The sequence below is a fragment of the Lytechinus variegatus genome, chromosome 3 (assembly GCF_018143015.1).
Source record: "Lytechinus variegatus isolate NC3 chromosome 3, Lvar_3.0, whole genome shotgun sequence".
Taxonomy (NCBI): domain Eukaryota; kingdom Metazoa; phylum Echinodermata; class Echinoidea; order Temnopleuroida; family Toxopneustidae; genus Lytechinus; species Lytechinus variegatus.
Genome location: NC_054742.1, coordinates 20,504,156 through 20,520,058, shown reverse-complemented (window position 1 = coordinate 20,520,058; position 15,903 = coordinate 20,504,156). Strand labels below are relative to the sequence as shown.

General features: G+C 35.1%; 1 protein-coding gene across 1 annotated transcript; it reads right to left on the bottom strand.

Annotated features, from left to right (window-relative positions):
• Nucleotides 1-6,334: 6,334 nt before the first annotated feature.
• On the bottom strand, nt 6,335-12,779 carry LOC121410458 (protein rolling stone-like). The gene is made up of 3 exons (XM_041602561.1): nt 12,512-12,779; nt 11,773-12,013; nt 6,335-8,862 (listed from the first exon to the last, which is right to left on the bottom strand). Exons 1-3 carry the CDS (start codon nt 12,599-12,601, stop codon nt 8,288-8,290), a joined length of 906 nt encoding a protein of 301 aa, XP_041458495.1. The 5' UTR covers nt 12,602-12,779; the 3' UTR covers nt 6,335-8,287.
• Nucleotides 12,780-15,903: the final 3,124 nt, after the last annotated feature.

The following is a 15,903-nucleotide window of genomic DNA, read 5'->3' as shown; positions in this document are numbered from 1 at the left end:
TTTATTCAAGATAGAGCATTATTGGTAGAGTTACTTGGCTAGAATATTCTGCACATACATGTAGATAAAGATACAAGGTTTTATGTCAGTGTTTAGGAATCCTTAGGATAAATGTTAATGTGCGTGCAACCATTGAAATTTCTTATTTGTATCACAATGTGAAGGAAATCTGAATTCTTACCTGTTTTCATGTTTCCATTTTATTTATTTTTATCAAACTATGTGAAGTAATTGATTTTTTGTAAGAATCTGTCTCTCCCCTCAAGTGTATCATTACAACTCAAGTATTTATGAAATGAACTAACTACTGAGTAATTAACTTTTTCAGTTATTACACTGTTTTTACTTAATATACTGTTTTTTTAAATTCATTTACATACAGACGACTTAATTTTTTTCTGTATTGTGTTCTTCTCCTGCAATAGGCGTTATACATGTATATTTTCTTTAATCTAAATGTCATTTTAATACAGCGCAGATGTCCTTTTTTTTCATTTTTAATTCCTATGAATTGAGTATGATTAAGTTTAATTAGATGTTTGTTTGCCCCTCTATTAAAAAAGAATTTGTTCTTTTTTTATGCTTTGTCCTTCTTTTTCTTCTTTCTTTCTGCTTTTCCACCCCCCCCCCCCCCCTCCCTTTTATTTCTCCTCACTTCCATGGTCCTGGGAAGTGGGGTTGCTAAAGTACCCACAAAATTTTTCCTGCACATTTTATACTCAATAGGCTGTACCTTCTGGAATTCTGGTAGGTGCGGCAAAGTGGATAAATGTAACCCAAATGTCCTTTATTTGTAATGAAAATTCTTTTTTTTTGGGGGGGGGTAAAATTTCTTGGGAATAAAATGATCTTAAATTTGGAGTGTTTGAAGCCCCCATATTTTTTGTTGCTTGTCAAATTTACATCAGCACCCCCTGTAAAGAATCTTTCCCAGGGTCCTGTCTATTTCCCTCCTTTATCTTCCTATTGTTCCTCACCCTTCATCTTTAAGTTTGGTTAAAGATGAGAAAGCAGTTCCAATCTTTGTAGTAGTTATTGATTTGCTTGCCAGCTGAATTAAATTTTCCAGCTAATATTCAATCATGAAATATGGAAAATGTATTAATGATTTAAATCTTATTTATAGCCCTTAAGCTATTATAGTACATGCATTTCTTTTTTTATTCCGATTTTCCTGAATGTTGGTAATGTTAAAATATAAGCATTTTTTTATACGAATTATTGTACAGTGAGATTTACGGAAATTCGATCAACATTTGCATGAGAGGGCGCAAGTTAATATTGGAGGGCATGATTAAAAAAAAAGAATGTTCGTGTATTGTCAACACTTTTGCCATGAATGCTATTTTTGACGTAGTATAGCTTGTACCTGATACGCAGCATTGCTATAAAGATCGTTCACAGCTTATATATAATCATTGAAAATGTACTGTTATTTTTACAATTATAATCACAAAATAGTGATGAATAATCCTCCACACTGGTTTATCAAACTGAGCGTATAGTGTTGTGGCTCTGTACTTAAATATTTCTTTGACATTTCAACAAAGGATTGTACTTCTATCTAACTGGGTTTTTTTTCTCATTGTTTGCCTTCTGTGTTTATTATGATACTCAAAACCATTTTTTTTAATTGGAATAATGTCTTATGTGAAGCCGGCAAAGATACTTTGTTGAAATAAATCAAATGTCAAAGGATTGTGTTATAAGCTATGTTAAGATCTTGTGTCTTGGTCATTTCATACATTGTACGTGTAGGTTGGCAAGGCATTGTTATGAACAGGGAACATCTGTTAGCTTTTTAACATCCGTACTTAGATAGTGAATGGATAAAAGTAATTATTGGACCCATTTATTATGTTTCTCAACTTATTAAAATAGATGTGAAAGGACAAGTCCACCTCAACAAAATGTTGATTCGAATAAATAGAGAAAAGTCCAACAAGCATCGCACTGAACATATCAAAATCGGATATAAAATATGAAAGTATGACATTCTAAAATTTCACAACAAAGTTGTATGCACATCTGGTCTGTATGCAAATGAGGCGGCTGATGACACCACCCACTCACTGTTTCTTTTGTATTTTATGATATGAGATATTCAAATTTTCTCCTCATCCTGTGGAAGTTTTGTTCCTCCCTGAACATGTTTAATTACCATTCATTTCAGTCAAGTCAATTTGGTGCGTATTGTCAGATCAGTAAAAATTTAAATATTGTATAAGTCAAACAATAAACAACAAAAGAAATATAAAGTGAGGGACGTCATCGATTTCTCTCATTTGCATATCATTGAGTTGTGCATAGTAGCTCTCCTGTGAAAAATAAGTAACACTTTAGAATGCCAGGAATTTCTATTTCACATCCGATTTTGATGAATTTTTTAGTGTTTCGCTTGTTTAATTTTGTTTTCTATTTATTCAAATCAACTCTTTCGGGTGGAATTGACCTGTAAATACACTTTCGATGAAAATGCCGTCTGGAAATCTTTCCATTTTAGAACAGAAAATGTGAGTTTGGGGTGGGCCCCCAGGACCATCTTTTTCCATTCTGTTGTGCAATTAAGTAAGTGTATCAAGGAGACCGAGAGAAAAAAATAGATCAAAGTACGTCAAAATAATAAATTTGGGGTATGATCAGAGCATTACAGAATGGTTTGAAATATCTAGGATACATGTCTTTAAGGATCGACGTATCCTATTTTTCTTGAAATCTTTTTAGCAGTGTGATCTACATAACGTGCCTTTCATGTGACAAAGTTTCATCGAGTATCGCACCTAGGTACTTAAATTCGGATGCTATCAATTTTTCCCGCCGGGAGCGCAGATTTACTGGCGATGTCCAGATTGTGGGAGTGGGGTAGGTGTCAGACCCCATACCTCCTTTTAAGCTACGGCCCTGATTCGTTCATCATTCTGGCGCTCCCTCCCCTAAGTTGAATATGAATTTCGTGCCCTCGACCCCTAATGAGAAATTAATTGGCGCTCCGGTCAACATCAGTTTGGCGTCCCCTTCCCGAATTTAAGGTCGATTTGGCGCCCCCTTATTTCATGTCAATTTGGCACTCTCCCCTATGTGAAACACGAGTTAAAAACCCAGGTCAAACATGAATTTGGTGCCACCCCCCCCCCCCATGTGAAACATGAAGGCTCCCCAAAGGTCGATAAATTTGGCGCCCGACTCGTATATTACCTTCTCTCTCTTTCCCCTCCCCTTTTTCTTGTTCTTTTCTTTCCCCCCTTTCCTCTATCTCTTTCTTTCCTTTTCTCTCTTTCTCTTCTATTCACCCTCCTCTTTTCCTCTCCCTTGTTTTTTTTTCTTTTTCGTTTTTGACGTTCCATTTTCGCCTATCCGAGGGCACTGGCACCGAGCCCCCCCCCCTAGAATAATTTTTATTAGTAATACCACATGTGTTTTCATGAGGATGATGCATTTTTTAAAAAAATAGCACGTTGTTTAAGCCAGTCACTATAACAACACATCGTTTAAACTTTTTGAAATTGTTTAAACTTGTAAACAACTTGCTTAAAAGTTTAAACAGCGTTTTTACAGTGTGTGGTCAATGGTCATGTATAGGGGTCAAAAGATACGAGGTTGTGTCCATCCATTTTTCAAGTATTGTTCAACTTGCTCTCATGTCTATATATGCATAAATTGTGTTTTATGGTTTATACAAATAATCATTGGGGAAAAAGGAATAAATAACTAACTTGACTCATCTCCGAAAGCCACATCCTATACAGAAAAGATTTGCTCAGGGAATTTACCATCTGAAGAAATGATATTAGGGGAGTCGTTCTACTACAATAATTTTCTATGTACATCATATAAAATTTTCCTCTGCTTGTATTGAAAAGTGACACCTGTCAATGTCTGTGTTTTTTATGTGCTCCTAATCAATCCTAGCTCACGGTTAAAAAAAATTGTTTAAAACTTTTTGAAATTGCTTAAACTTTCATTTATTTTTCAACAACTTGTTTAAAACTTTCAACAACTTGTTCAAAACTTTAAAAAACTTGCTCAAAACTTTAAACAATATTTGTTAGATTGAGTCGCTTAAAATGTTAACAGCTTTTTTTTTCTCAATGATTATCGTTCTCACAATTAAACAAGTGGAACGTCCCTGGCAGTCTCGCCTGCATTACGCGATTAAATATAGCAGCAGTCCTGACTTTGAAAACAACTATTGAATAATCATTTTAAAAACGTCATTCTTATGATAATAAAATACCATGTTCATTGACCCTAAAATGATTTTTGACCTTAAACTCACACATGATTTTCGGTGATACTTGATTGCTCTAATGTCCAGGCTTCATGGATTATACAGTGCGTATCAAAAAAAATTGACACATAGAAATAATCCCGTAAAATTATACATTTGTAATATCCTGAATTTTTTTCCACATTTTAAGATTGGTATAGGTCCATTTAAGCAAATGACGATATAATTGTTGAAAAATATTTCCGCTTGAGTGAGCACCACTTAGTGAAAAATGATTTGCAGAGAACTTTGAAATAGTTATGCGTATAAAAGTGGACTTTAATCATGCAGAACACGTTGAATTTAGCTAGTAAAATTGATTTGAAGACATCTTTTACCTTTTCAATTTGTTTCCTTGCCCAAACATTGCGCCCCACCCCACTCCCCCACACACCGAGGTCATCGTGACAATATTTGCTTTACATTGAGCTTTGATTTTCATGACATGGCTTAGGCTTGATTTTCATTTTGTTAATTATTTTCAAGCTTGGGAAAGGTGTGGAGAAACAAGTATTAAATTTTTTAAAAATGTAAACCCACTTTAATGATAAAAACTTAGTGGAAAAAAAATGCTGGAGATGTCTGATAAAAAGTTTTGTTCAGATTTAGGTATGTCCTCAGATCCAGCTGGCACAAAAAAGGTAAAGGTTGTACTTACTAAGAGTTGAAATTCCAATTTGGGTGGCAAAATTGTCACAGAATGCTTGAATGTATCTGTTTTATTTCAATGTTTCGCAGGGTATATAAATTTGGTTTGACCATTTCCCCTTGACACAGCGTGAAAACGAGCATTTATGCGCAAACAGATTTCTACGAGCCTTACAAAAATGGACCATGCTCACTCAAGTGTAGTATTCTGTCAAAACTTTTATTTTCATCGGATAGATGAGACCGAAACCTAAGATTACATGTGAAAAAATTACTCACATATTGTATATTTTTTAATTCCCATGGCTTTTTCAAAGTGTATACTTTTTTGATACGCACTGTATAGATCCATAAACTTTCAGTATACGGATTCAACAAATACCTCAACGTGGAAAAAGTTCCTTGACCCTAAATTAACTGCGAACCTTAATCACTCTGCAAGGATGTTTAATGACACACCGTTACCCTTAACTAGATCGATAAACTATCAAAGTATTGTGACGATATTTATAAAAACTTAACCTTGGTTAAGATTTCTATGTTGATCCCCAACATGTTTGTTGACCCTAGATGCCTTTTTAATGTTTAATGTAAACTGAAACTGAGACAGGATGTTAAGTAATATTTGATGAACTGGGTCTTATGACATTTCAAATACTTAACCTTGGTTCAGATTTCAATGTTAACGACGCCCGGGGGGGGGGGGGGTCATTCCAATGCATTGCTGTACACATGCATGACCAAATTATTTCCAAACATCCCCTAAACGAGTTTTCTCTGTGTGCAAAATAACCCCACTAAAATAAGTTTTTCGCAGGCTTTATTTACACGTTTTTACCCCTAAACAAGTTGTCGCCAGAATATGACCCTTAAACAAGCTTTGTCTACTTATAAGAATAAGCTTAAACACACAACACTATATTCAAGGGTATATTGCATGCCCCCCCCCCCCGTGCAGATAGGGTTAAAATATCACAATCAGGAAGAACCCGAATATTTTTTTGAAACGATGAGAAAAAAGCCATGGTAAAAAAACTCGAGGGAAAAACATACCCTAAACACGTTTGGCTAGTATTATAAAAAAAAACTTTGGAAAAAACATACCCAAAATACGTTTGACCCCGCGATTGACCATTTTTTCAAGGGCCACCTTTAAAAAAAAAATCAGTGATTTTTATCCCTTAACGAGTGCATGCGCGGCCAGCGTCCAAAACTGAAAAACCAAAGTGAAAAACACCCATTTTAATCGCGTTTTGGGGGGTCATACAGGTGTACAGCAATATATTTGCCTGCCCCCCCCCCCCGTGACGACGCCGCCGCCTTCGGAATAGCGGCGCCTATATAGTCTCGCTATGCTATAGGCAGGCGAGAAAAAATATGAATAAGCAGGAAAGTCATATTCTCAAAACTAAAAAGGTATTCATTTCAAAATGTTATTTTTATTACAAAAATTCTCATCAGATAAGTCAAAGAGTTTGACTTTTACAAATGGTCAGTATTATTCGACGTTATATAAATTACAATTGAATGGAAAATGAAACAATATACTGATCATGCACAATACAATTCAAATTTTGTTGGGCTTTCGATGGATCGGCGCTTGGAACTTTTTTTCTTTTCTTTCAAAAGCATTTATTTAATCATTTGTATATACATCACTTTAACAAAACGAAAAACATTAAACATATTCAAATTATATACAAGCGGAAAAAAGACAAGAATGTTTCCCAGTAGTTAATTTCTAGCATCTTACCCAAATCTGGTATATTGTCTACTCCTTTGTAGTTACGTAACAACATTGATTTATACGCAGTCCAAAACGCTATAATAATGATATTATCTAGTTCTTTGTGTTTCTTGGTTTTGTTATCAAAAGATCAATAATAATGTGTTTATTAAAGACTTTTTTAAATCAACTAAATTATATGGCCCGTATTCTGAAGTCGGGTTTAAAGTTGTGGGAAGCCAAAAGTATCAAAATTTTTATTAAGTTGCATGTTTCTTATGTTTACTGTGCTCTTCCCTGATTCATCAATGGTGAAGACAATCATCTATTTATACTTCCTAGACAATTATGAATGATTTGATAGCCAAATGAGCTGAAGTATGATATCTCTACTGTAATTGAATTATGCAACAATTGGCTCTCCATACTTAAACCACAACTTTAAACCCGACTTCAGAATACGGGCCTATGTGACTAAAAACTTTTATTCAATTTACCTGTGATCAAAGCATGTGTTACGTCCTCTTTTATGGCAACTATTAAATTTGCATCTTCACTTAAACGCCATTTACGTACGTTTCTTTTCACACGCAATGAATTATACCGTATTTTGAAATTAATTGATCTCAGTTTATTCTATTTTACTGTTAACAAGTTCTTTCGAAACAAATATTCCAGACTGTACTCATTTTCGAAACATTTTCCCAAAGGAACAAGGTGAATTTGACCCTTCAAGGACGTGTAACATCATTGAAAAATATTTTTAGGTACTTGATCTAAGTTTTACTGAGTTACCTACTTTTATTTTGGTTGTATCAAGCTCCGCAGATCTTTCAGGTTCTCCTAAAAGAGTTAAAAAGCCAAGTTCTACTAGGTATAGCTTGTTTCAGTTTTGAAAAACAGAAAAATAATAGATCTGTAAATTTCCACAAATATGTAATTTCTAATACATCTTTAAAACCTCCAACATTCAAAATATCTTCCACGTAGATTTGTTTGTATCATTCCCTGGAAATTAATGGTGATCCATTAAAAACAATACAATGTATATGATTAAACCATAAAATATTATTTTCTGTCCTATGTTCTTTCCTGAATTTCTTATATATATATATATATATATATATATATATATATTTGGGTATTCGTCTATTGCTAATTCGTCCGCTCATCACATGGTCTAACTTAATTTAGTCTAATGCCATTCTGTCCACCAACAGTCCGGTAACCATTTAGTCTAATACCTCCAATAGTCTAATATCCATTTAATTTACAAGCATTTCGACCAATTAAAACTGAAGTCAAATTCAGACCGAATGCATGTATGGACTAAATGGATACAATCGGACCAACAGGTTATTAGACGAAATGGCGAGTGGACTAAATTGTCATTAGACCATAGTGGACCAAATGACAGTAAGCGAGTCGGTAATTGGAGGAATTGACATTAGACCAACTGAAAATAAACTTATATAGATGAGTCGATCATGTATGTGTGTGTAACCCAAACCCCTAATATATTGGAAATATTCTTAATTTAAAAAAAATACACATCATAGTAACCAGTCACACTTCAATAATAGTAATATTCACATTAAAAAAATAATCGAGATACAATTTTTTGGAGGGAATACATATTTTAGATCTTAAGAAGTAGAAATTTCAGAATCATGATGTGTGCAGCATTGCCAAAAGCTCCCAATTGCAAGACGAATGCGATAAATTGCATAGAAAATCAAATGAAGAATAGGTGCTGCTACCAATACAGTTAATACAGCTATGACAGCCGATCTACTAGCTTTGGCTCCCCAATCCAAAGAACCACTGTAGATGTGGGTTCCACCACTGGGATTTCGCCCACCGGCTGCGTAGTAAATGGCGGTAAAACAGAAATAAATAAATGCAACAAGCATCACGTAAACCATGTGTAAGATACGGATGGGTGTGGCCACCAGAATGGTATCAATAAACATGAGCACCATGGCGATACCATGGACGTGTACATTGAAGACATGGATGACAGTAGTGCTTGAATCATAAACCAGCGCATAAAATAGAATGGTGACAAAGACTGATGCAGAACAAGAGTACACCTGGCAGAATCGTTGAATTTGTAAATACCACGGAGTAGATTCATCTTCTCTTGATGGTGATGCCGTCTCTACATCTGTTGTATTGGCATTGCTCATCTCAATTTTTTCACCAGATTTATCCACATGGTCTGTAGATTTAAAGGAAACATAATACAGAGTGTTCTTGAAGAAACATTTTTATTTGTGCTTTTTAGCACTCCCTTTTTTGTTGGGGCGGGAGGTTTTTTTTTAATTTCCTTTAAGAGCTTAAAATGATATGCGTATTACATATTACAAATGAGAATAAAGGTCATTTATTGATAACGAAATGAGACTAAAGGAGAAAAGGAAAAGAAACAAAGTTGTTATATCAAAACGAGTTAATGAGGATTAATAATCTAGATGTTCAATGAAAACATATTTACTCTTTGGTCAGATGTGAGACAGGAATTGAAAAAGATACGATCCTGATTATCGGGAACTTATGGTGCCTTATATGAAATGAATTAAAGGTCCATGAAATATAAACTTCAAAAACATGGAAATAGTAAAATGATAAAAATGAAAGGAAAAATTAAGTGAATTATTTCTAATAACCTTCAAACACCTATAACGGCATTGAAATATTTATCAATGCATACTATTTGATGATAAAACAATTCGTTTCTATCTTAAAAAGCATCATCGCCGTAACTATTCTTAGAACAAAGTGAAATCAGCTAAAATATCAATTAATTAGTAAAGAGTTGTGAAAAGGGAAACGACAATCCCGATGTGCATGTGTGCTTCTTCCGATTACCTTCATGAATATCGTAATTGGAAGTGAATCACTGTTCAATATCATGTATTCGAGTTCGGAATGATCAGTGATGACCTCTATTAGCATAAGCAAGGTTAATTGTCACGTAGTATGAATTATGAACCAAGTATTATCTGCAAATGATTAAGGCCTGTGGTAGTTACTTTCAAAATATCTTTTCCATTAGTATTTCACAATTCTTGGATTTTGTATATTTTACATAACCATTCTCTTCTACTCACTATCTGGAACAAAATCCTTTATTTGTGGTTGAAGACCTTCTTTATCATTTTTTTTTTATTTATTTGCTTGTAAATTTTTGGGCAGACGAATTTGCCTCCCCCCCTGGGTACGCCACTGCTTCTACTACATACTAGTAATGCAAAGCAAAACCAACAAGCGGGTCAGCTGTCGTCAAGGTGACGCATTTCTATAGTGTAACCAGCCCTACACCAGTTGTACGACTGCATGATCGCAAACACAATATTTTCACAATATTCACCGCTATGGTACAGTATATTTTCTTTCATACAAATAGGGGAAAGGGGTCGGATGGTCTTAAAAAAAAACCATAAAAAAGCAGCTAGCTCACGTATTAACAACAAACTAATTGGAAAATGCAATAAGAAAAAAATCATGTGAATTCCATGAAAATAGTCATTTTAGTTGATTAAGTGGGAATTAACCACAAACAAAATAGTAATCCTATTATGTATCATCTGCGTATATATTAAAGGTCAAGTCCACCCCAGAAAGCGTTATTTTGAATCAAAAGAGAAAAATCAAACAAACCTAAGACTGAAAAAAATCATCAAAATCGAATATTAAATAAGTTATAACACTTCAAAGTTCTGCTTATTTTTTTGACAAAATAGTTATGCACTACTTAGTGATATGTAAATCGAGTCGATGATGTCCTCATGATTTCTTTTGGTTTTTTATTGTTCGAATTATACAATATTATCTTTTTTTTACATATTTTACAATACCAACTTGACTGAAACATAAAATGTTAAAAGAATGGATGTTCCACATGTTCAGGGAGGAATAATACTTTGTTACACATAATAAAGTTATATATTTCAAATATTTCACAGTTCATATGATGAAATACAAAAGAAATAGTAACTGTTTGTGAAATCAATGCCATAACTTTCTTATCTTACATCCGATTTTGGTAAAATTTTCAGTGGTATGCTTGTTGATTTTTTCTGTTTTAATTCAAATCAACTTTTTTGTCATATCATTTGACTAAACATTCCAACCAATACATTTTTAAAGATCGGTGCTGTGAAAAGTCGATAAAACCCTATTTATTTTTGAACAACCGAAAATGACTTTGCACTAAAAAGAGTTTTCCAATAATCAATTTTCGAAGCATTCGCGAAGTATTATCTTTCAAATTACGGACCTTTAACTTCATAAAATTGATGTGGAAAATAGTGATTTCACATTAAACTCGAGTGTATGAAGAAAAAATAGTACAGAGAAATGCTCATAAAAGTTTTTGAAACTCCACAGTGTTTAATCATTGTATTCTAGACCAAAAGTTAAGATCATTAAGGCTCTATACTCTTTCAAAACAGAATACAGAAACTGAAACACGCTCACAGATTAGCATCAAAACATTGGACTTATGTGACCGCTCTTATCAGGGTTTAATATCAGAGATGTGGTTTGGATCCCAATCAATTGAATTGAATTATGATGGTTTGGTCATAAAACCGGCAATAATAACTTAATGCTTTAAAACATGGTGAAGGTTAGTTGGAAATGCAGTGAATTTGATATTATGACGTAGGCCTACTTGATGAGATGGACGTAAGGGATGATAGGTCAATGCTACGTATCATCCTTTCCGATCACTCGATATAAGTACTCTAACCTTTTCACTTTTGACTGGGTGAAATGATGACTGTCAGATCGATTACGCACATGTTAGGACTATAGAGGCTTCAAGGAATACAATGGTTTCTCCCTTTTCTTCTCTCTCCCAACTCCGAAAAACTGCTCTCGTTCGAAGATTTAGTTCACTTGTTCCTGTTTATTTATTTATTTTTTTTTGGGGGGGGTATTTTAATCAGCCGCTATTATTTTTCTTCCAATTATGTTATGATTTGTTTTGCTTGTAACAAAATTTGTGAAGAAATGCCTCCCCCTTTGGTAAATCCTGGCTGTGCCCCCCTCCCCCGCTGATTTTGTTTCTACCTAGTCTTGAGGACGCAATGATGACTTTTAAAATCCTGTCATTTCTACCTACCTTTCTTTTCGTGCCCCAGGTGCCAGTAGAAGGTATTGATAGCGGCGATGATGAAATAAACCAAGACGAAAAGATAGGTCCAGTTGGAGATGTAGATTAACCATTTTGCCCTGGTGTCTACAGCACTGTAGAGAGGTGCCTCACCCCAATATACCAAAGTGAGAATTACGAAGATTAGCTGATATACAGCTATCGCTAGACGATATGTCATGAAGGTCCATGGCATTCCAAGCCATCTGCCCTGTATAATCAGATAAAACAGAACTGTTTTTTAAATCTGTTGTTAAAAAAAATATGTGAATTGTGAGCTGTAATATGTGGTGTTCTTGGATATCAATATTATTCTCATTGTCAATGCCAACATGTTTATTCAGTATTCACCCTAATCAAACAGCAAATGGTTGTTTGGTTTTCCTGCCAGGCAAAGTGGGTATTTTGACACACTATATATTACAAATCACTGGTGAATTCCTGAAAATTCTTAAAATGACGCCGATCAAAGGGCTTCTCCATGCCATCAGATCAAAAGTCAATCATGTCACTCCACAATACTGTAAGGGCATCGATGTTCTATAGTTAGCGACATGATACATCACACACATCCACATTTCTTCAGATATCACAGGATAACCATACGGAGATAATTATGTCCCGATGCATATAATGAAACCATGACGAATGTGAATAATTATAGTCCTGTAAGTGTCTAAACATAATGCACGGAATGAAATACACTTACCTGGGGTGTTACAAATAAGTTTGGTTTCGTGCCTCCAAGTAAAAAAGCTCGACAACGGAATTCCTGCTTTAGAGTTTCCAAACAGCCCATCTTAACTACTCTTTAAGTATATTCTAATAATACCGCGCTTCTAAACACAAATCGTAAATCTCTCCGATGATGACACTGGTATAGTTATCTGTCAACTGACGAGATAGTGGTATGCTAGTTTCGCGATCCTGTTTATTGGCTTTTATACGTAAATTTCAGATCGGTGAAAGGCTAGGCGTGTCTAAACTAGGACAAAAGAGTGACTCCACAGTGACGTCGTGTTCATACAAATAAATATGTGAGGCAGTGATCTGTGTCCAATCCTAAACAATTTCAATTACAGATCAGTGATCACCGCTTGTGGTCAACAAAATAAGAAACATATAAGGTTGATCAAAGCGTGGGTGTCATCCGTGTTTCAATCGTCAATCGATTCACTGTTGTCAAGCGAGGCATAAATGGATAACACAAGTAAAATTACAGGGGCTGCGTACCCGGGGCTGGGGAATGAAGCCCCCCCCCCCCCCCCAATTTTTTCCGAAACCGTGCATGTGCACAAACGTAAAAATTACCTTCTGATTGTGATTTTTGCATTGCCAACCTCCCCCTTTCAAAACTGTTCCGCGCCGAGCCTAATTTTAAAGCAATAGACCTAGATGTATTAATGATTGTCTATTTTACTCTCATTAATATCCAAGGAATAAGATAACACAAATTAGAGGGTGATTGACTTCAGTCAAAACGAGCAAAATGAAATTCGTCAAATTCTATTGTTTTTTTAAATAAGCTGATGAAAGAATATTCAATGAAATAAAACTCACGCAATGGGAGATGCACAAGTTTTATGTGTATTAAAACCATAGTCTGATTTAGCATTGTTGATTATATAGGAGTCTCGCATGATTCTCGTGACCCATTTCTTTATTGGCCGATTTTCGGAGAAGATCAACGCTCGCCATTCACAGGTGGATACTTACAAAGAATGTTGTTGACAACAAAACACCGTTTAGCGTGTCGTCGCTCCAATCAATTTTGAATCTGGGCCTAATATGGTAATTTTGCCATCAAAAAATACGGTAACAATGCTCATCAGCCAATCAAAATCAAGGATTCCATGAAAATTACAATTGGATTGTGCAACGGGGCCCGAGGATAACGTTTGACAGTATACTGGAATACGATAAGAATTGGAAGCTTGTATGTATATTATTTATTCATTTCGCATATCAAAAAAAAGGTAGCCCCAGCCCCAATAAACCTTTGTTGGTTTTCATCAGGCCCTTATAAACAATACATAATACATAAAATAATACATGGGCCTATATCTATACTGTGGAATAATACAAAGCAATTATGGCACTGAATATGGGTAAAAACAATTAAATAGTGACTATTCGATATATACATTAACAGAGCTTACAGCAAAATAACATTAAGTATATACAGAAGCAATTAATATAAAGGCAAGTTAACTTTTTACAAATTAAAAAAAGCATGCATGTAATGATTATAACCAAAATGCAAATATAGTACAAAAAATAATAGGATGGTGGTCTAATTATGACACTGGGACAGTTAAAAATTTGTTTATCAAGGGATTTGAAGGCATTATGGGTCGTCCTGATATATACATTATAACTTAAATGATTCCAGGTTAGGGGAACAACGCGTCTCTATTGGCAAATCGTTCAAATCTGATATTTCAGTGGACACAAAATGATCGTTTATACAATTCGGTATTCTTGGAGTATTAGTTGATGTGAATTGCGTGTTATACTACGTCATCATGTAAAACATTTTGGGGGCCAATAAGGGGGTGCAAAGATGGTACATACATTTAATGTCATACACGCCATAACTTTTGAGTAAAAGTTTTATGTTGGCCAATATAATGGGGTGAGCACTTACTAACAGCCCAGTAAGGCTCAAGTGACGCTCAGGAGCCGCACATTATCATGCATGTGCGCCGTTTTGAATTCGAGACAGTATATCCGATAGGCTTGCATTTTATTTGAATGCTGCTAATATCATAGTATGGGATAAGCTTCTTTTTTTAAGTCCAGTGAGACAAGCTTTTTTTTCTAGATAATCCTACGTGACCACAAAGGCGCAGACAGGTCTGGGATTATTATTGATTGGTGTACGTTTGTAGGTCACATGCCATTAGGTGTTCATGAAAACAATCGTTTTGTGTTTCTGGTCAAAACGCCATGCATGTGATGCAATTAGACGTATTTATAAGGGTACTGTTGTCATCGATAGGCCTACATACGTGTATAAGCCGCGTATATAAAGTCACCGTATTGGCTGCTGATAAAGAAAATGACAATTTCTATGCCCTTGGCCTAGTGACACTCTACCGTACTCTTATTGGATAGCTTATGTGCAGTGGCATATATATTGAGCAAAAAATTGAGGGTCCGGCAAGACCAATTAAGGACTAAAAGGTGGGTCAGACAGCGTATTGGGCAAAATATATAAAAAGCTCCGGGAGCGAAGTGAGTGAGCAAAATACCTTTTTTAACTTGGTACAAAATGGCACAACCATTCACCCTTTTCTTTTTCCATTTCTCCCTTTTTTGGGGTTGTGAAACAAAAATGAGGCTTTTATAACGATAAGCGTAAACTTGTGCACGCCTGGATAATCCCCTCCAATAATTTTAATGACGATCACAGAGATGAAACTGAATAGGCCCTGCACAACCGTACGTAAACCCTGAATAGCCGGGCTCTCGAGATATTTAACGAGACAGAGAACCATTAAACTTTTAAAGAACACGAAATAACATTTTTTTACCAGTCATCCTTTTAATGTGTATTCAGGGGCAATATGGAGCACGCCTTTCAAAATGAAGGACTGCCAATTTCAAGGGAGAAAAAATGAAAAAGTAAATTTTCAATGACGATGTTAACCGCCCACTTTAGGCCATATAGGTCTACATTTACATTCTGGTAAATAATCTAACTTCGAAATTAGAAATGCAGTATGATCCGTTATTTTTATTATGTTTTATTTGGAGAGTCAAAAGGGGCCTAAGCTCTCCGACGAAGCCTTCTGCTAGGATCGAAAGCTTAGGCCCCTTTTGACTCTCTAATTTACTCCATTGGCTCTTTTTTTAGATAAGCAGTTTTCAGCAGCTTCTTTTTGCCTATTTTTTATTTGTAAGTAGGCAACTAATAAGTGGAGCCACTGCAACGGGAGAATGTATGGCAGTGAGTCAAAACTTCGCGCGTGTCCATGCATACTTCGCGGACGGTCATTAACTCAAAAACTAGCCAATATCCTTTAAATATGACATCAACGTGAAAAGCGACCCAAAATTACCCTATAGTTAAGTTTCTTTAGGATAAGTGTATTCATG

Bases quoted from the DNA above. Each gene is read 5' to 3' on its own strand.
- LOC121410458 (XM_041602561.1), bottom strand. From the start codon at position 12,601: ATGGGCTGTTTGGAAACTCTAAAGCAGGAATTCCGTTGTCGAGCTTTT. The intron at 12,014-12,511 runs GTAAGTGTATTT...CTGATTATACAG, and splicing joins ACTTATTTGTAACACCCCAG to GGCAGATGGCTTGGAATGCC. The intron at 8,863-11,772 runs GTAGGTAGAAAT...TTAAATCTACAG, and splicing joins CCTGGGGCACGAAAAGAAAG to ACCATGTGGATAAATCTGGT.